Raw genomic sequence first — 17,739 nt, 5'->3', positions numbered from 1 at the left:
TTTCACCCTGGACGTTCTTCTTATAAGAAAAGTGTATAACTTAGAGGGCTGACTAACCTTATAACGTATCAGCCTTTTTTGGGTTATTTTCTTTTGCTTCCTTGCTTGTATTGGGAATTGGTTTCGCCGTTCCGCCAAGACATCGACCACTTTATTGTACCCTTGTGCCCACGACCACACCACGAAGGATGTCTTCACACACGAGAAAATATAAAACCACAAGGCGGGCCCGTTGGCAGAAGATGCGGATACTTCCCCATTCCGCCTTTTTTGATGATTTAAAAAAAAGTATTTAAAATATTCTTGACGAATCAAGCCAAGGCGATTGCACTTGAGAATATCCTTTGCGGCCAAGTGGAAACGCGGCTTCTAATGACTAATCAAACCTACGGGCCTACAAGTGCCCTCTTTTAGAAGAGCATGGGTTTATTCTAGCCGTTAATCGGTAGCGCAAAAAAAACAAAAAAAAAAACAAGTTCCCATACCGGGAGTCGAACCCGGGCCGTCTGGGTGAAAACCAGAAATCCTAACCGCTAGACCATATGGGACTTGATCAATTTAATGGAACTTAAAAATAAGTTTGTCATAACACGGGCTATAGGGTAATCTGACACCGAAATAAAGTCTAATGTCTTAGTTAGTGTTGAATAAAGCACGTAACGACGCGCTATGTAACCGCCGCCGCCTGGTAAATGATTAACACGACCCCCAGCGGCGAGTTTTTTTTCCTTGCCACGCCGCTGGGGGTCGTGTTATTCATTTACCAGGCGGCGGTTACCTAGCGAGTCGTTTGAAAGGTCAAAAGCGCGCAGGGACAGAGCTCGCTGGAGGAGCGAAACCAAGGCGAATACATCCAGTCAACGTAGGAATACGTGCTTTATTAAACACTAACAAGACATTAGACTTCATTTCGGAGTCAGATTATCCTATAGCCCGTGGTTATAAGATCTTATTTACGTTACAAAAATGCAACTATTCTGCGCGATCATCATACCTTATAAGACAGAAGCAATATTTTTTCTCCCCTTCCTACCCTTTTTCAGTGTGTGTCAATCTCATCTCTTTCCAGATACGTTAGCAGTGCCATTTTAAATGTGTGGGGCTCCTGTGGTTTCAAATCCAATTACCTATTGGGGGAGGGGCTAACAATTATAGTAAAAGGAACGTTTTATCAGAAAGCAAGAGTAGGATTATTGCAATGAGTGTTTGTGTGAGAAATCTTATAATTTTTAGAAAATAAGATAAATTAATTTTTTTGGAGCTAGCAAGGAGACCCTCCCTGAGTGAGACGTGATAGAAAATTGCTTGTCTGTAAACAGTAAATAAAGGTAGTATTTATAATAAGTAGGCAACAAAGGCATAAAAAGGACAATGTCAATAATGAAAGAATCTAATAATCTTTATTTATCTATTTCCATGGCAATAATATATTTACTATACAGGTACAACTTTCATTTCTAAAATAGTACTTTTTTACCCTGGTAGCAGAGCTTTTTCCTGTTTGTTTCCATCAGTTCACTTATCCGTGTCGCGTCTCTGTTCTTCCACGCGTGAAATGGAGAAGTGAACTGATAGAAAAAATCATGGAAAAAGCTTTGCTTGCAGGGTGGGTACTTTAATTTTTTTTTTAAATACTCTTATTAAAAGTTCTCTATTAGTCAGAGAAGCCAGCATAACTCTGCTTTGAAATTAACAAATTAAAACTTAGAACCTGCACCCATGACCATGCAAAGGTGTGGCCAATAAAAGAGGATTCTAATAGATATTCTTGCAGTACCACTATGTTCTTTGCCAATTGATGGCTTCCCCTAGATTATTACTCGAAAACAAATGTCTTTCAGGCTTTTTCTGTGACATGTGAGAAATCGGAAGCAAGCTGGTGATCCCTAAAACTTAGGGTGTGCTTATAAATGACGCAAAAATAATGTAATATATCTTTCTGAACAGGCCCTGTGTGGCCAAAACCTCTGTAGTGGGGGAAAATCCTGAAACAAAATATGACTCCCTAACAATGTCTTAGGTTAGTTTAAAATGTTTCAAAGTAAAACGTGCGGGTATAAGCCTATACGGAGCGCTGGGAGAATGAATTTCATCGTAAGAAGATTTCCTCTTAAGAAAAAAAGCGATGAAATGTTTTCCGCGCGCTGTTTTCCGCTCTTAGTATGGGGAAAATGGAGGCAGCCCTTCCCGCAACTCTGCGACTTGTGTGAGCCCGAGGTCACGCGACCCAACCACTGCTTTCCGCACTCTACTTTCTGTGTGCTGTTTTCCGGGCGCTGTTTTCTGCAAGCTGTTTTCCGCACACCCCTAAAATTTATGGCATCATTTTCCTTGACCTTGTGATACTAGCTCTCCTTGTCTTGGTCTTTGTCTTCTTTGCTTGAGTAAAACAATAATGGGAACATGCCCAAGATACAGCCTATAGAGATACCAATAGCTCGACCCTAGAAAGTCAATCAAAATAATATGTAGAAGAATCAGCATTAAATTATTGCATAATCAATATTAATGTCATAAATACTGTGACAATCATAATAAACAATATCACCAGATACCTACAGTACTTTAAAACTTGATTTTAGAGTGATGATAGGTCACTTTTACACACCCTGACATTTACATTTACTTTACTGGCCATGCAGCAAGGCAAAGGAAAGCTTGAGTGTCCACCAGAGCATGTTAGGAATCCTCCTATAGCCATACTTGCATAGCATCTGGTGCACTAATACTTACTATGTTTGATGAAAATCTCGTCCTAGGCATCTCCATTTGCTGAACACTAAGCCTCGGCCCCTGAAAACCTAATTTATCTGAAGCTAACTCAACATAGTGGGCCAAGCTGAAATTTAGAAATTATATATAAGGTCAACATGTTAAATTGCAGCGTTGCCCCTAAGTGGCAGCCCGGAGGCGCTAAATTATAACTTTTTGAACTATTTTACTTGATTTTAGTCCATATAAAACAGGCTCAATATCCTAGCCAACAGGTATTAAACAAATTTCTTAGGGACAACCCTGAAATTATTCAAAATATTTACTAATCTATTTGTGAAATAAATATAAAAGGTACTAAATTACATACCTAATCCCTGAAACATCTGACACAAGATTTCCTAAGGCAGCAGCTACAAGCAGAGAAAATGACAGTCAGCATTTTCATCAATTGACAACCCACTACTGACCTTATGGAAAAATCCCTCCCACCCTATTGATATCGATGGACTCTTACTTATATAAAACAAACGCCATCACAACAGTCTTAAATTGTTATTACTACTGAAAATAAACCTGCTTCTGCCATAACTAGATTTACAGGGTTCAAAATCACTTTTTTAAATCTACTAGATTTTGCCGGCTTTCTGGATTTTAGAAGGGAAAAAAAGCCTGCATAATATGACAAGGGATACAGAAAGAAGAGCTGGCAAAGACCAGAAAACAGCTGGCTATCTCCGGCAGCTGGCCGCTATTTAAAACCCTGATATAGCCTTGTCAATTTATCAACACAAGAAAAAAATATAAGAGAAATTCTAACTGCAGTTCAAATATTCTGTAAAGTTTAAAATTTGTAAAAATGTCCAATCCTTTAACCCCTGAATATTTTTTGTTGGCCAGCACTAAAGTCATTTCAATCAATCCCCCCCCCCCTACAAGCACTGACCAATCAAAAGTCAAAAATTGTAATTCTGTTAATGAAATGATCAAACAGCCTGCATGATGGTGAAAGGTAGAAAGTGATTTGGAAGTCGGAAACAATAACAAGAGTTCACAGACTACTGAATGAATTAATATCTATCACAAATAATTTCCAAAGGTAGGATAATTGATCTTTATATGTGAGTTATGTACATCCTTACCAGCCATTGTAGATATGCCAAGGGTTGCTCCAATTGTGTAGTCAATGTACTCTCCCTAGCAAACACAAAGACTGATCAATTTCACCATACTACACACATGTATGGAGACTAATAAAAAGCAACAAAAACATCAAGACATAGGTATCACAAGAAACATATCACAACAAACAGGGCTTTTATTAACTTTCAGAGTAGGTGGTGGAGATTGATAAGTAAGGGGTGGTAGTTATTTTATCTTTTTTAGTTCAAATAAAACTTAAAGTCGACTTTTTAAAAAAAAGTAGCCAGCGCCCTGTGGAAAATAGCTGGTGCTTCCACTGGGGCCTAATGAAACCCCTGACAAACACATGGCAACAAACATCAAATCAAACATGTAACAAACATATCACAACAAACACATCACAACAAAGACTTCCAACAAAGGCCTACAGGGGCCGGTTGTACAAAGATTGGTTAAGCTTTGTGCACCAGTTAAATTCTTATCCAACGAATAAAACTTATCCGAGTGGCATGATTCTGCTGCACAAAGCCCAAATAAAAGTTATCCAGTGATAGTAGTTGGATAAAATCTTATCCATCTAATAAATGTGAAGAAAAAACAAAATGGCATATTGCTTTCTAATTTATTGTCAGAATTTAGATAAATTTAGACACATTGCAAGTTGAAACACATGCAAAACTTAGAATTTTACAGTTGGTAAATTCACAATGAAATATAAACTTACATGCAGCTCTGGCAGAACTGAATCAATCTATATTTTCTGTTCTGTCAAGAAATGTGACTCCCTCAAGGCAATAGGAAGCTATAAACCCTTTTCCATGATTAAACCCTTAACACTTTTCCATGATTTATGTGCACTTTGCCTCAATAAACTGTTTGTTTTCTGGCACTTTTTGTAGCTCTTTTAACGGTCACCATTTTGTTTGAAGTAAAAACAGACGAGAAGCCATTTAGTGGTTAATGATGGCTATTCAGCGGATAGTTATCAGCCTTCTATCCACACTTTGTGCAACGCTATTTTATCTGCCAGATAACTACCAGTTGCATAGGGATTTTATCCTGTGAGTAGCCCCTATTGGGCGGATAACTTAATCAGACTTTATGCAAATGAAACTCTCAATAAGTTAGAATATTGGGTTGTGGTTACAAACATGTCATTGGCTACTCACAGCTATAATCATAATAGCATTGTCAAGGAAACCAAATCCTACAAATGGGACAGCACAGTGGAAAGCATCTAAAGAAGAAAAGAGTTAAAAGTATTATAAACAAATAAATGCCATGGAGTTACAGTATCACACTGCTTTTTTTGTCTATTGTGATGGAAGGTCAGAATTCTTAAACACAAACATGTGCTATATAAAAGGAACATGCCTATGTTAAGCTGTCAATGCCACCAGACTTTGACAAGTACAGTTCTTCTTAAATATAAAATAGCATATTTGCAGATCAACTTTGGTCAGTTGAAAGAATGCTCTATAAAGAACAATCAAATGATTGGATTATGTTTTTTATAACAGAAATAACAAAAAATGTGATTGAAAATAACAAAAAAAAACAGCAAGAAAGTGCTCATCTGAAATGATGCTATTCTAGTGTATCTGTGTGAAAATAATGAAAGCTACAAAGTTTTTGCTTCAAAACGTTTTTATTCTTTGTGTTTGTGTTTATTTATTTGCATACAGTATGTGGAATCACATTTTCCAAAAGTTTAAACAAAAAAAGCCTTTCCCACCCAACATCTTTGATATCTTATGTACCTAGCTTAATTAAGTTGCACATTCAAATAGAAGGAGATTGTTTTTTTGATAATTTTGATTTGATTACATCTTACTAAGTCGTAGCTGATGGACTGTTGGTGGCTTTCCCTTGTCTTGATCATCTGTTTTAGCACAACAATAAGACCATTAGGGATATGAAGACAATTGATGGCATTGGAGTAATTCGTAGCAGGATAAGACTAAGGATATAATACTATTGTTCAATTAACTGTAATAAGCTACATTCAATCAAGTTATTTTTAATCTCCATATGATATTAAAACCGTCACTGTACAGTAAGCCTATTTTATCCTTGACTAAAAATTCACAAATACAACTAAAAATGCCACAGACTGTCGAAGCAAATTTTACTATTGAGTTTTAAAGGTTCTTTTAACAAGTCCATCAGATAACGATGGTGATAGTTTTGTAAGCTTCATAATACAGTCGAACCTCTATTAAGCGGCCCTCTATTGAGCGGTCACCCTCTATTCAACGGTCATTTACCAATGTCCCGAATTTTCCCCCTTATGTTTACTGTAAATTTGACCTCTATTGAGCGGTCACCTCTATTAAGCGGACGCGGTCACCAAAGGAGGGTCCCAATTGGTTGATTTCATTGTTTTTCACCTCTATTAAACGGTCATCATCAATATTTGTCTGCATGACAACAGATAGTGCACGTCATATTTCGTCATATTTTTAACTGTCTAATCTAATTACTATGGCTAATCGCCTTGTGAGACTTGTGTGGTCTTGCGCGGATCAGTCATATCAAATTCCTCGATAACCAATTTCCGCTTTAGCCAGCTAGAAGAAAAACTGTCACCTTCAAATATGTATTCACAAGGAATCTCGAGTCCATAGCCACCACCTCTGTTCACCCACTTCCCTTTGACTACGACTTTCTCACAGTTCGTAGGTCTCTTGAGATATTTGGTAACCCACGTTGACATCAGTTTGGGAATATGCCTCATAACTTTGTAATCGTCAACTAGAGTATTCGGGTGACCGTCTCCATCCATCACAGTTTTGTCGGCTTTTTCTCTTACGATTGTAACAGCATTCGGATCCTTTATGCTAGTTGGTTCCCGCATAAGTTTGTAAACATCTTCTAGTGCTGGTTCCCACTCAGTCATGTATTCATGGTATCCCCGAATGAATGCAACTGGGTCAGATTTGTGAGTTTTTGGGTACGGCTTTCAAAATCGCGCAAACGCTTAATGACGGATATCGACGGATACAATGCGTGTAACATCACCTTAACGCACTTATTTACTTTACATAACGCCAGCAAAAGTAGCTCATGCCCATAGAATTGGGCAAAGCCACAAGAGCCGTATAGGCAAAAACAAACTGACTAGGCGGTTTCAAACATTTCTGGATCAAATTGGAATGCACCAGGCCCCGTCTTAGGGCTGACATGATTGTTACTGTTGTTTATTATAATAAAAAGTTCTTACATATAATTACAGCCCGATTTACGCTAATTCAGGGGCGAAAATAGTGAAGCCTCTATTAAGCGATCAACCTCTATTAAGCGGTCACTAAGCTAAGTCCCGGGGGTGACCGCTTAATAGAGGTTCGACTGTATCAACAAGTGGATTTCCCGTGACGTTTGAACAAAATGTCAACAAACCCATCACGAGGTGGTTATGGCCTGAATGTAAACTAGGATTACACACCTAAACCACAAAACTTAACCCATCGTTTATGACTCAACAAACAGACAATAAATAATTTTTGCGATCACCCTACCTTCGTTGTCGTGATGTTTGCTGAGAGCATGCTGTAGGTAACCACGCTCAAGATTTGTCAAGGAGTCCACGAAATTGTCCGCCACTTTTTGATTTGCTACGAAGCCTTTCCCTCGATATAAATGTCTTTTTGTTATCCTCACTGTACTTGCTTGTATGTGGGAAGCGTTGTAAATCAGAAGTGCTCTAGATCTGGCAGAAAAGCCTGCCATTTTTCCACAGCCGCACAGGAACACAGACAACATGTTTTTGACTTTATATCAAGGGACAGAGGCTCATGGGAAAATAGCGCCACAGGGAACCCGGGTAATTTGTAAGAGTGTCGCGCATGCGCAATGAGCTAAGGTTAGAGTTTGAAAACATGGCGGCCGAATAGAGTGGAGGTCTATGAAAACATACGAAAAACCTCACTTTTCGTCCGCCATGTTTTTCCATTCTTTATCAAATGCGTACTGTGCATTCGCGATGTTTGTCCGCTCTGTCTACCATAAAGTTTCCGCGGTCACCATGGAGCGAGGAGCTCTGGGAACGAGAATGTGTCTCGTTGTCTGATGTGCCTCGCTCTCTGATTGGTCGAAAATTGAATGGCGCGAAAGTGAGAACGTGCGCGTACAGAAAAAAAAAATATTTCAAATTTTTTCTTTCGTCGTTTGCTAAACATGCTACAAAGCCAAAGTTTATAATATAAAAGACTGTAAAAATCACAAATGTGACTTCAGTCTTATATGGTGAGCTCCTATCCCCAAGAAAGGTAAACTTGTAAAAGGCGAAAGCATTCTGGAGACCCTGACATTTGGTACAGAACTACGAATTGTAACTTCGCTGAATGGGAAACCGAAAGACGCTCTCTTGAATCTGGCATGAAGAAGTGTGATTGAGGTAAATACAAAAAAATATATAATATTATTATCGGCAAAAAGCTTTCGTTCGCCTTAGGGATTGTCAAAACAATTCGTACAACTGAAATCGCCTGTTCCGTTACCTGTATTCCATATTCTATTTTGGATAAAATCAGATTTAAACTTGGCACACTAAAATACAGAGGCAAATCCTGTATCATTTGAATATAAAAAATAATGATACATTAAATTATTTTAAATTGATTTTACGGTAAACGTTCATTCCACCAACGCGCCCGATTGCTAGCGTTATTGATAACAGACTTTTCCCGGTTGAAATCATTTTCATGTGTCTGAATGCAATTTAGACGAGGTTAAAAATCGAGTCTGACCGCGCGAGCCCGGGTTCTAGTGCTCGCCCCTGAGTTCGCTGTAGGCGCCCCCTATCGCATGTTTTTGTTTCTAACGGCAACATGCTTTCGCCAGAAGACAGCACCAGCTCGAACCCCCCTTTGTCATTCACACAACTCATAAGAGAGGAGATTCAGAGAGCGATGGCCAGCCTGGAAAATAAGAGCCATCACAAGACCGGAATTCAGAGTGAGAAGCCGCCATCTTTCCAATCGACAGCTCCGGGGGACATGACAGCCTCACTGCCAGCAACACCACTCAAACCGCTACCAACGACCTCAACAACAATCCCCTGTAGGTCACTGAATATCCAATCCGGCGGTCAAAGTTTTCTTTCAACATTTTCGGTGAACTCTTGCCCGCGATCATATTCGGGTAGCTTGCTGTCCTCTTCGGCCCCAGGTGCCCCTTTCTCCACCGCTGCCGGTGTGTCCATTCCTGCTGTGTCCCCAGTGTCTGCCCCCCAAACTGCCCCACTCCAGCCCCTTGTGGTAGGGACGGGATAACCCCCGGTCCCGGCAAAAATGGTCACCCAAATTGTCACTGGCAACTATGTTGACTTGAGGGACTTGCTGCCCACCAATTGCTCCCCAACCACCGAAGCGGAGCCACTATTGATGCTGGATGGGCGGCTCATCTCGACCGCTACACAATCCCGGAAGCCCAAGCAAGCTATAGAGGACATCGTGTCCTGGGTGGAGGCATTCTCCATATACATGGCTGTAGCGACCCACTACCATCCCCAACGCTTCAAAGGCCCTAGGTGGCCTAGTTGCGGCCCTTGGTGGCCTAATTGCGGCTCTTACGGCCTATAGTTGCGGCCCCTTGTGGCCTATAGTTGCGGCCCTTGGTGGCCTAGTTGCGGCCCGTGCGTCCTAGTTGCGCCCCCCGGTGGCCTAGTTGCGGCCCCTGGTGGCCCAACTGCGGCCCGTGATGGCCGTGTTGTGGCCCTTGGTGTCCTAGTTCACTCCTTACGGCCTAGTTGCGGCCCTTGGTGGCCTAGTCGCGGCCCCTGGTGGCTCAGCTGCGGCACCTGGTGGCCTAGTTGCGGCCCCTTGCGGCCTAGTTGCGCCGCTTGCGGCCTAGTTGCGGCCCCTGGGTGGCTTAGTCCCCCCCCCCCAGGGTGGCCTAGTTGCGGCCCCTGGCGGCCTAGTTGGCGGCCCTTTGCGGCCTAGTGGCCTTCGCGGCCCTGTGCGGTTTCTGCGTCACGGGGGAACTCGGCGGCCTGTGTGGCCTTTGGCGGCCTATACGGCCCTCGCCGTCCAGCAAGTGGGGTCCAAGCATCCGGGACTCTGCTTACATTGTTCTCATTTCCGTTACACCCTCCACCCAACCTCTCCCTGACGGGTGTTTTTCGTGTCCTTTGCAGCCATACTGCCCCCCGTGTCGTCCGTCACGCCTCTCAATCCCAACCGTTTCGCTTGGGAGTTGGGCGATCACCCCGATAAAAAAATTACCTTTTTGTGATCGACGGCATCCGCCAGGGCTTTCGGATTGGCTTCGATGGTAGGCTATCTCTGAGATCGGCCACTAAGAACAGCAAGTCTGCTAGTGAGTTCCCGGGCGTCATAGACGAATACCTGGCGAACGAAGTGCATTTGGGAAGGGTTCGCTGTTCGCAAACTTTCATATTATCAAATTCGGGGTCATCCCCAAGCGGGGCCAACCAGACAAATGACGACTTATCGTTGATCTATCCTACCCAGAGGGAGCAAGCGTCAATGACGGCATCGATGGGGACCTTTTCGCACTCCATTACATTGGGGTGGATGACGTGCTCCAACTGGCCGACGGTCTGGGGAACGGAGCGCTTCTAGCTTAATTTGATGTTCTAGCAGCCTACAGGAACATCCCCGTTCATCCATCAGACCGTTACCTCCTCGGAATGAAGTAGCGCAACTACTTCTACGTAGACCTCGCCTTGCCTTTCAGCCTTCGATCAGCCCCTTTCATTTTCAATAGCGTAGCCTCCGCTGTCGAGTGGATACTGGTGATCAACTATCAGGTGACCCACCTCGTACACTACCTTGATGATTTTATCATGGCGGGTCCCCCCAACTCGTCAGTGTGTAGCCTCAATCTAGCTACGGCTCTAAGGGTGTGCAGCGAGCTATGCTTGCCCTTGCACCCCGGGAAGTGCGAGGGCCCCTCTACCATTCTCACTGTACTCGGTATCCAGATCGACACCGTCAATAGGATCGCTAAGCTCCCGGAGGAAAACCTCGCCGATATTCGTGGTCTTCTGGAGCAATGGTCATCGCTTAAATGGTGCACGAGGCACGAACTCGAGTCCCTTATTGGCCACCTCCATCATGCCGCCAAAGCGGTCTGGCCGGGCCGCACCTTTATTCGACGCATGATCGACCAGCTGCGCTGCTTCCGTCACCGCCAACATCTAATTCGCATCGGCTCAAAGCTGCGACTTGACCTCCAGTGGTGGAGAGACTTCATCGCCTCGTGGAACGGCGTGTCCTTCTGGCTGTACCCGGGGATGGCAGCCACACCAACGACAGTGGTTACATCTGACGCGGCGGGCGTCATGGGCTACGGGGCCTTTCACCGCAGCAGGTGGTTCAACGGCGTGTGGACGGGGCCTCAAAAGTTCGAATCTATCGCGTATAAGGAGCTCTTCCCCATAGTCGTCGCGGCTCACGTGTGGGGGCATTCGTGGCGGAAACAACACGTCCTGTTTAGAACAGACAACGAAGCGGTCGTCTGTATTCTGACCTCGCGGACTTCACGCATTCCTAGCATTATGCATTTGCTACGCAGTCTGCTTCTAGTCGCGGCCAGGCAAGGGTTCTCCTTCTCTGCGGCGCACGTTCCCGGCGTGGAGAACTCCGTCGCTGACGCACTGTCTCGTTTTAATTGGCAGGCCTTCGTCACACTCGCGCCTTGGGCTGCCCCGTCACCTACCTCAATACCCCAGGCGGTCCTGGTGGAGCTAACACAGCCAACCTCGAAGCCAGATGCCGGGAGCTGCTACTACAAGGCTTAGCCCAGTCTACACGGAGGTCTTACGCTTCGGGCCAAAAAAGATTCATCGAGTTCTGCTCTCAGATCGGTAAACTTCACCCGTCGTCGGGTTCCCAGTGCCCCGCGAACAAATGGACGCTTTGTTTGTTCGCTACTTACCTGTCCAGTTCTCTGCAATCTTCATCCATTAATGTCTACATGTCTAGCGTACGTGCCCTACACATCGAGCAAGGGTTCCCTGACCCGCTTGCCAGTCGCCTGCGATTGCAAAGGGTTCTACGTGGCATAAAGCGCACGCTAGGCACACCACCCTCTTCGCGCCTTCCCGTCACCACCGAGGTCATGTCAATGATTCATAAGCATCTGGATTTAACGCTGTTTGACCATGCTATGTTCTGGGCCGCATGCTGCCTGGCCTACTCCGGTTTCTTACGCGCATCAGAGTTCATGGTCAACAGTAGTAGCATTTTTTCGCCAGATCTCCATTTAAATGTCCCGGACATCTCCGTTGACTCTATGTCTAATCCAACCATGCTGCGCATTCACGTGAAGGCGTCCAAAACTGACCCGTTTAGAAAGGGAACACACGTCTTCATCTGTAGAGCCAAGCCCCCTGTACGCGCCGTGGAGGCGGTGCTAGGGTACCTCACCCGCAGAGGTGGCCCGCCCGGCCCGTTGTTCGTAATGGAATCAGGTCAGCCCTTATCCCGTCAAAAGCTTACTAGTTGGCTCCGAGAAATTCTCCAGCTCGAAGGCGTTCCCGGTAACTATTCTAGCCATAGCTTCCGCATAGGAGCCGCCACGGTGGCGGTCCGCAATGGCCTACCAGACCACTTGATACAGACTCTCGGTCGCTGGACCAGCGGCGCGTATCGCTCCTATATCCGCACGCCAGTCGACGTTCTAGCGGGGGCTTCCAGTAAACTAGTCTAATAAATCAGTCTCCCATGTTCACTGGCGTGTATGTGGTGCTTGTTTCGTTTGGGGTCTGGAGGTCCCATGGCCCATGCCACTCTCCCTCCTTTTCAAGCACCTTTTTGGCGGGGGTATGTGGCCTAGTTGCCATGGTTCCCTGGGAGAGCGCGGCTCGTGGGCCGTCGCAATCCAGTACCTGACCCCAAACTTATCAGACGATGAGTTTAAATGTGTCTAAATGCAATTTAGACGAGGTTAAAATCTAGTCTGACCGCGCGAGCCCGGGTTCTAGTGCTTGCCCCTGAGCTCGCTGTAGGCGCCCCCTATCGCATGTTTTTGTAGCGTGCTCGACTTGCAGAGATTCAGATGAGTTTGTTTTGCCCCGCCCTCCCTCCTCTTCTTTTTAGGTAGGTATATATATATATATATACTATATATATATTTTCCACTGAGTAATCAGTGTGACGGGTACTCCCTGGGTGGGCGGGGGATTGTGGCTTAGTTGCCATGGTTCCCTGGGAGAGCGCGGCTCGTGGGCCGTCGCAATCCAGTACCTGACCCCAAACTTATCAGACGATGAGTTTAATTATAAGTTACTTTCGACAAATGTTGTATGACTGCCCATATTTGTAAGATGTCCTGTGACGTCATGGGCTTAGGTTAGATGAATAAAGGAGACTCGCACTTACAACATGGTGGCAGTGAGTGAGTTTCTGAGCCGTAAAACGCCATAAATACACGCCAAAATCATTCTCAAACACATCCCAAGACCTTACAGTACATCCGCGAAGAGGAACAGCTGTACGAAGTCAGGACGAAGGGACAGTGAAAAAAGAGGACAAAATTCGCCGATTTGGAGACAGAAAGACGAGCGACCAAGGCAACCGTCGTCTTCATTCAAGTACAAGCAAGAAAAGCGAGCCGTTTGGAAAGACACAAGCGCTACGTTTTTGCCACACAAGTAAACTAACAAAGAACTCATAACTTACTTGTTTATTATCCTTCTCATGAACTGTGTTTGTTCCATAATTTAGTGTAGAGTAGAGTTGTTAGTGCTAGACTTACAGGTTTACGAACTTTGGAAAACGTTAGTAAAACGTCGTGGACATTTTGACAGAGCGATACAACGATCGCGCGCGGACTGGGTCGAACCACAGGATTCCCGCGGCAGCTGAAACGTATTTTTTAGTGTTTTTCGATAAATTTGTGAATTTCTGTCCGCACTTTTGCAGTATCACAACTTTTCACGCAATTATTGTTAAGCTTAACACATTGTGCACTGCGTTTATTTACACATTATGGCTACTTATTAGATACCTGCCCCTCAGCCTATGTGTACTAGGGGGGATGTAGTGGAAAACTGAAAAGACTTCGAGAACTCGTGGGACTACTACATCATAGCGACCGACCTTAAATCAAAATTATCTACAGAAACAGGGAAAGAGATAGTGGCTGCTACGCTGTGTACAGTGATGGGGTCGGATTTAAAGAACATCATGAACTCCTTACCAGGCCTCTCCACCGAGGACAAGAAAGACCCAGACAAAATCATTCAAGAGCTTAGAAAGCATTTTATACTCCAGAGGAATGTCCGTTATGAGCGGTTCGTTTTTGACTCAGTTGCTCAAAAAACCGGCGAGACCGTCGATGAGTTCATTGTCCGTCTGCGACAGCAGGCCGAGCCATGTGAGTTTGGGGCCCTGAAGGACTCCTTGATCCGGGACCGCATCGTTATCGGCACCTCAGATGAAAGCGGAAGGGAGCGGCTACTGCGAGAGAGACCTGTTCCAGACCTTGCTAGGGTAGTAGTAAGTTTAAGGGCTGCAGAGATTTCAAGATCTAACAAGCAAGTGATAAGTGGGAAACCAGAACCGGAACATATCCACCACAACAGAGGTCGCAACAACCGTGCAAAGAAAAGAGGTGCTCCCAGAGGCCCAGGCAACAAAGGCAGTGATCAACAGACAGGTTCTGGCTCTTCAGCCTTCGGCAAATCCACACAACCGCCAGAAAACCAGCAGCAGACCCCGCGTTGCCGCTGGTGTGGAAGACAGGCAGTTCGCCTTCGAAAAGACTGCCCCGCCAAAAATATCCAGTGTCACAACTGCCAGAAGATTGGTCATTTCGCAACAGTGTGCCAATCAGCTAAACAAGTCCATGAAGTGGATGGCCATGATGACAGCAACTTGGACACCTTCTACATGATGGGCGAAGTAAACTCTATTAGCGAGAACTTCTGGTCAGTGGAATTACTTGTCGATGAGAATGCATGCGACTTCAAGCTGGACAGCGGGTCCAAGGTAACAGTTGTCAGCGACCAAACACCTTGGATCAAAGGCATGCAGCTCGAGGAAGTCAAGACTGAGTTCCGAGGTCCCGGTGGAGTAAAACTGTCTCACCTCATGAAAGGGCAGATCACGAACGCAACATTTCAAGCCGGCGATAAGGCGCACCACGAGAATGTCTACGTCATGAGTAACCAGAGGAATAACCTCTTGTCCAAGTCCGCTATCCAGGCACTTCGACTACTCGTTCCGGCACCCAAAGTAAATAACATGGAAAAGTTGCCGAACTTTAGGGAAGAATTCCCCAAGCTCTTTAAGGGCCTTGGCATGATGAAAGAGCCCTACAAGATACCGCTGAAAGAAGACGCAGTACCAGTCTGTCTGTACACTCCACGTCGTATACCGCATCCACTGTTACCCAAGGTAAAACAGAAGCTAGAGGGAATGGTCGCCCAGGGGGTCATATCACCTGTAACCACCCCTACTGACTGGTGCTCCGGGATTGTCAATGCCCCCAAGAGGAATGAAGACGTCAGGATCTGTGTGGACCTCACCTCACTTAACAGGGCCGTGAAGAGGGAGTTCCACCCAATGGCAAGTGTAGATGAAAATCTCCCAAAGCTGAAAGACCGCCAGATCTTCTCGAAGCTTGACGCCAACTCTGGCTTCTGGCAGATTCCACTCGACGACGAATGTAAGCTCCTCGCCACCTTTGTGACACCCTATGGTCGGTTCTGCTTCAATCGACTCCCATTCGGGATAAGCTCCGCACCCGAAGTCTTTCAACGTACCATGTCTATGACACTGGAAGGTTTAGAAGGCATCGTATGTCACATGGACGATATCTTGATCCATGGACCCACGCAAGAGGTTCACGACGAACGTGTACGTCTAGTCCTCGAGCGTCCTCTCAAGGCAGGAATCACGTTGAACGACAAATGCGAATTTTCGAAGCAAAAGATTAAATATCTGGGACACATAATATCCGAGAAAGAGGTTGAAACTGACCCGGAGAAGAACAAAGCTATCCAAGACTTCCCAAGGCCCAACACAGTTAAAGAGCTACAGCGCTTCAACGGCATGGTCAATCAACTTGCCAAGTTCCTTCCAGACCTTGCCAAGATCAACGAGCCCCTGCGCCAGCTGCTAAGAAAGGAGCAACAATGGCTTTGGGATCAGCCACAAGAACGGGCTTTCCAAGAGATCAAGAAGAAGCTGACATCTACTGAAGTCCTAGAACACTATGACCCTGGAAAGAGAAGCATTGTCGCCGCAGACGCATGTCAAGATGGCCTTGGAGCGGTCCTTATGCAGATTGATGACCTTGGCAACCGCCGCCCTATAGCTTACGCTTCCCGTTCACTCACAGATGCAGAGAAGCGGTACGCCGTAATCGAAAAGGAAGCACTAGCAGCCACATGGGGTTGTGACAAGTTCTCCGATTACATCCTGGGGACAACATTCTCTCTAGAAACAGATCACCGCCCGCTAGTACCCTTACTCGCAAGCACCGATCTAACAAAGCTCCCGCCAAGAATCCTCAGGTTTCGATTGAGGATGGCAAGATATGCACCAGACGTGAAGTATGTCCAGGGGGTCCACCAGAACAGAGCGGACGCCCTGTCACGTGCCCCGACAAGCAAGCTAACACTGGAGGATCTAAAGCTTGTAGCTGAAGTTGAGGAGCAAAGTGGGTCTGTCTTAAAGTCAATGCCCGCGACAGAGCAGCGGTTGGAAGAAATCAAGGCAGCTCAAGATAGTGATGCAATATGCAAGCAAGTAAAGAGCTATTGTCAAGACGGATGGCCACTGATAATGCCATCAAAACCACTCCTCACGCCGTATTGGGAGAAAAAACAACACATGACGGTTACCAATGGGCTTCCGATGTTTAATGACCGAATAGTCATTCCGATGTCCCTTCAGTTACAGATGCTAGATGCGATTCATGAAGGCCACCTGGGGGTCACAAAGTGTCAAGGTCGTGCCAGCTACTCAGTGTGGTGGCCACTCATAACAAAACAGATTGAAGCTATGGTGAATAAGTGCCATATCTGCGCCAAGCTGCGTCCTGAGACGAGAGAGCCCCTAATGGCACTGTCATTTCCTGAGAAACCATGGACTCGTCTAGGCACTGACCTGTTCGAGCTAGACCGGAAGACCTACATAATTGTAGTCGACTATACAAGCCGGTGGTTTGAAGTGAAAGAGCTCCGAAGCATATCATCGTCTGCAGTTATCAAAGTCCTACAGGAACTCTTTGCTACACACGGCATCCCTCAAGTCATCATGTCTGACAACAGTCCCCAATATGCAAGCCATGAGTTCAGTGCCTTTGCCAGAGAATGGGGTTTCAACCACGCAACCTCTTTGCCAAATTACCCCCAGGCTAACGGTGAGGTTGAGCGAGCGGTCCAAACAGCCAAGAACATCCTGAAAAAGAATGCAGACCTACACCTCGGCTTACTTGCCTACCGATCAGCTCCTCTAAGGAATGGCTTGACACCTAGTGAAATTCTGATAAACCGGAAGCTCAGGACCAGACTTCCAGCGCCTCCAGAAGCAATGCAACCCACAGACATTGACAAAGAAAAGATGAAAGCTAAAGAAGAGGCATACAGGGAGGCCTACACAAGAAGCTACAACTTGGGCACCGGGTTATATCACTCCCTGCCCTGGAGGAAGGAGATAAAGTGTACGTCAGAGACCAAGGAAGATTTGGAGAAGTACAAGAGAGGCTAAGCAATCCTAGGTCCTGCCAGGTTCTCACAGATGCAGGCTCCAGTGTCCGCCGAAACAGACGCCATCTCATCCACCTAGGAGAGAAGACCGACGAGGCTACCAAGAGCTTGGCCAATGACCCACTACCAGCCGCCAATTGCGGAGATCCAGTTCCTTCGCAGAAACACCAAGTCCAAGCCCCTTATCCAGTTGCTACATC

General features: G+C 45.5%; 4 protein-coding genes and 1 non-coding gene across 6 annotated transcripts; 3 read left to right on the top strand and 2 right to left on the bottom strand.

The window, feature by feature from the left end:
- Positions 1-476: 476 nt before the first annotated feature.
- Positions 477-548, bottom strand: Trnae-uuc. The gene has a single exon. It is a non-coding gene; the product is annotated as a tRNA-Glu (tRNA).
- An 833-nt stretch (positions 549-1,381) lies between these two features.
- Positions 1,382-7,659, bottom strand: LOC5519735 (transmembrane protein 65). 2 transcript variants are annotated; one of them, XM_048726918.1, is made up of 7 exons: positions 7,374-7,659; positions 5,683-5,737; positions 5,025-5,092; positions 3,855-3,909; positions 3,083-3,125; positions 2,734-2,839; positions 1,382-2,444 (listed from the first exon to the last, which is right to left on the bottom strand). In XM_048726918.1, the coding sequence occupies exons 1-7, from the start codon at positions 7,401-7,403 to the stop codon at positions 2,346-2,348; spliced, it is 456 nt and encodes a 151-aa protein (XP_048582875.1). In that variant the 5' UTR covers positions 7,404-7,659; the 3' UTR covers positions 1,382-2,345. The 2 variants fall into 2 exon arrangements, with proteins under 2 accessions (XP_048582875.1, XP_001639522.3); XM_001639472.3 differs by having other exon boundaries at positions 5,690-5,737; positions 7,374-7,656.
- A 3,004-nt stretch (positions 7,660-10,663) lies between these two features.
- LOC116603398 lies at positions 10,664-11,620 on the top strand. Its single transcript, XM_032364523.1, has one exon. It carries the CDS (start codon positions 10,664-10,666, stop codon positions 11,618-11,620), a length of 957 nt encoding a protein of 318 aa, XP_032220414.1.
- Positions 11,621-11,796: 176 nt separating this feature from the next.
- Positions 11,797-12,531, top strand: LOC116603397. The gene has a single exon (XM_032364522.2). It carries the CDS (start codon positions 11,797-11,799, stop codon positions 12,529-12,531), a length of 735 nt encoding a protein of 244 aa, XP_032220413.2.
- Positions 12,532-13,985: 1,454 nt separating this feature from the next.
- LOC125561785 (uncharacterized protein K02A2.6-like) lies at positions 13,986-17,540 on the top strand. The gene has a single exon (XM_048726171.1). The coding sequence runs from the start codon at positions 13,986-13,988 to the stop codon at positions 17,538-17,540; it is 3,555 nt and encodes a 1,184-aa protein (XP_048582128.1).
- Positions 17,541-17,739: the final 199 nt, after the last annotated feature.

The sequence above is a fragment of the Nematostella vectensis genome, chromosome 4 (assembly GCF_932526225.1).
Source record: "Nematostella vectensis chromosome 4, jaNemVect1.1, whole genome shotgun sequence".
NCBI lineage: Eukaryota > Metazoa > Cnidaria > Anthozoa > Actiniaria > Edwardsiidae > Nematostella > Nematostella vectensis.
This window is presented reverse-complemented; position numbering and strand designations above follow the sequence as displayed.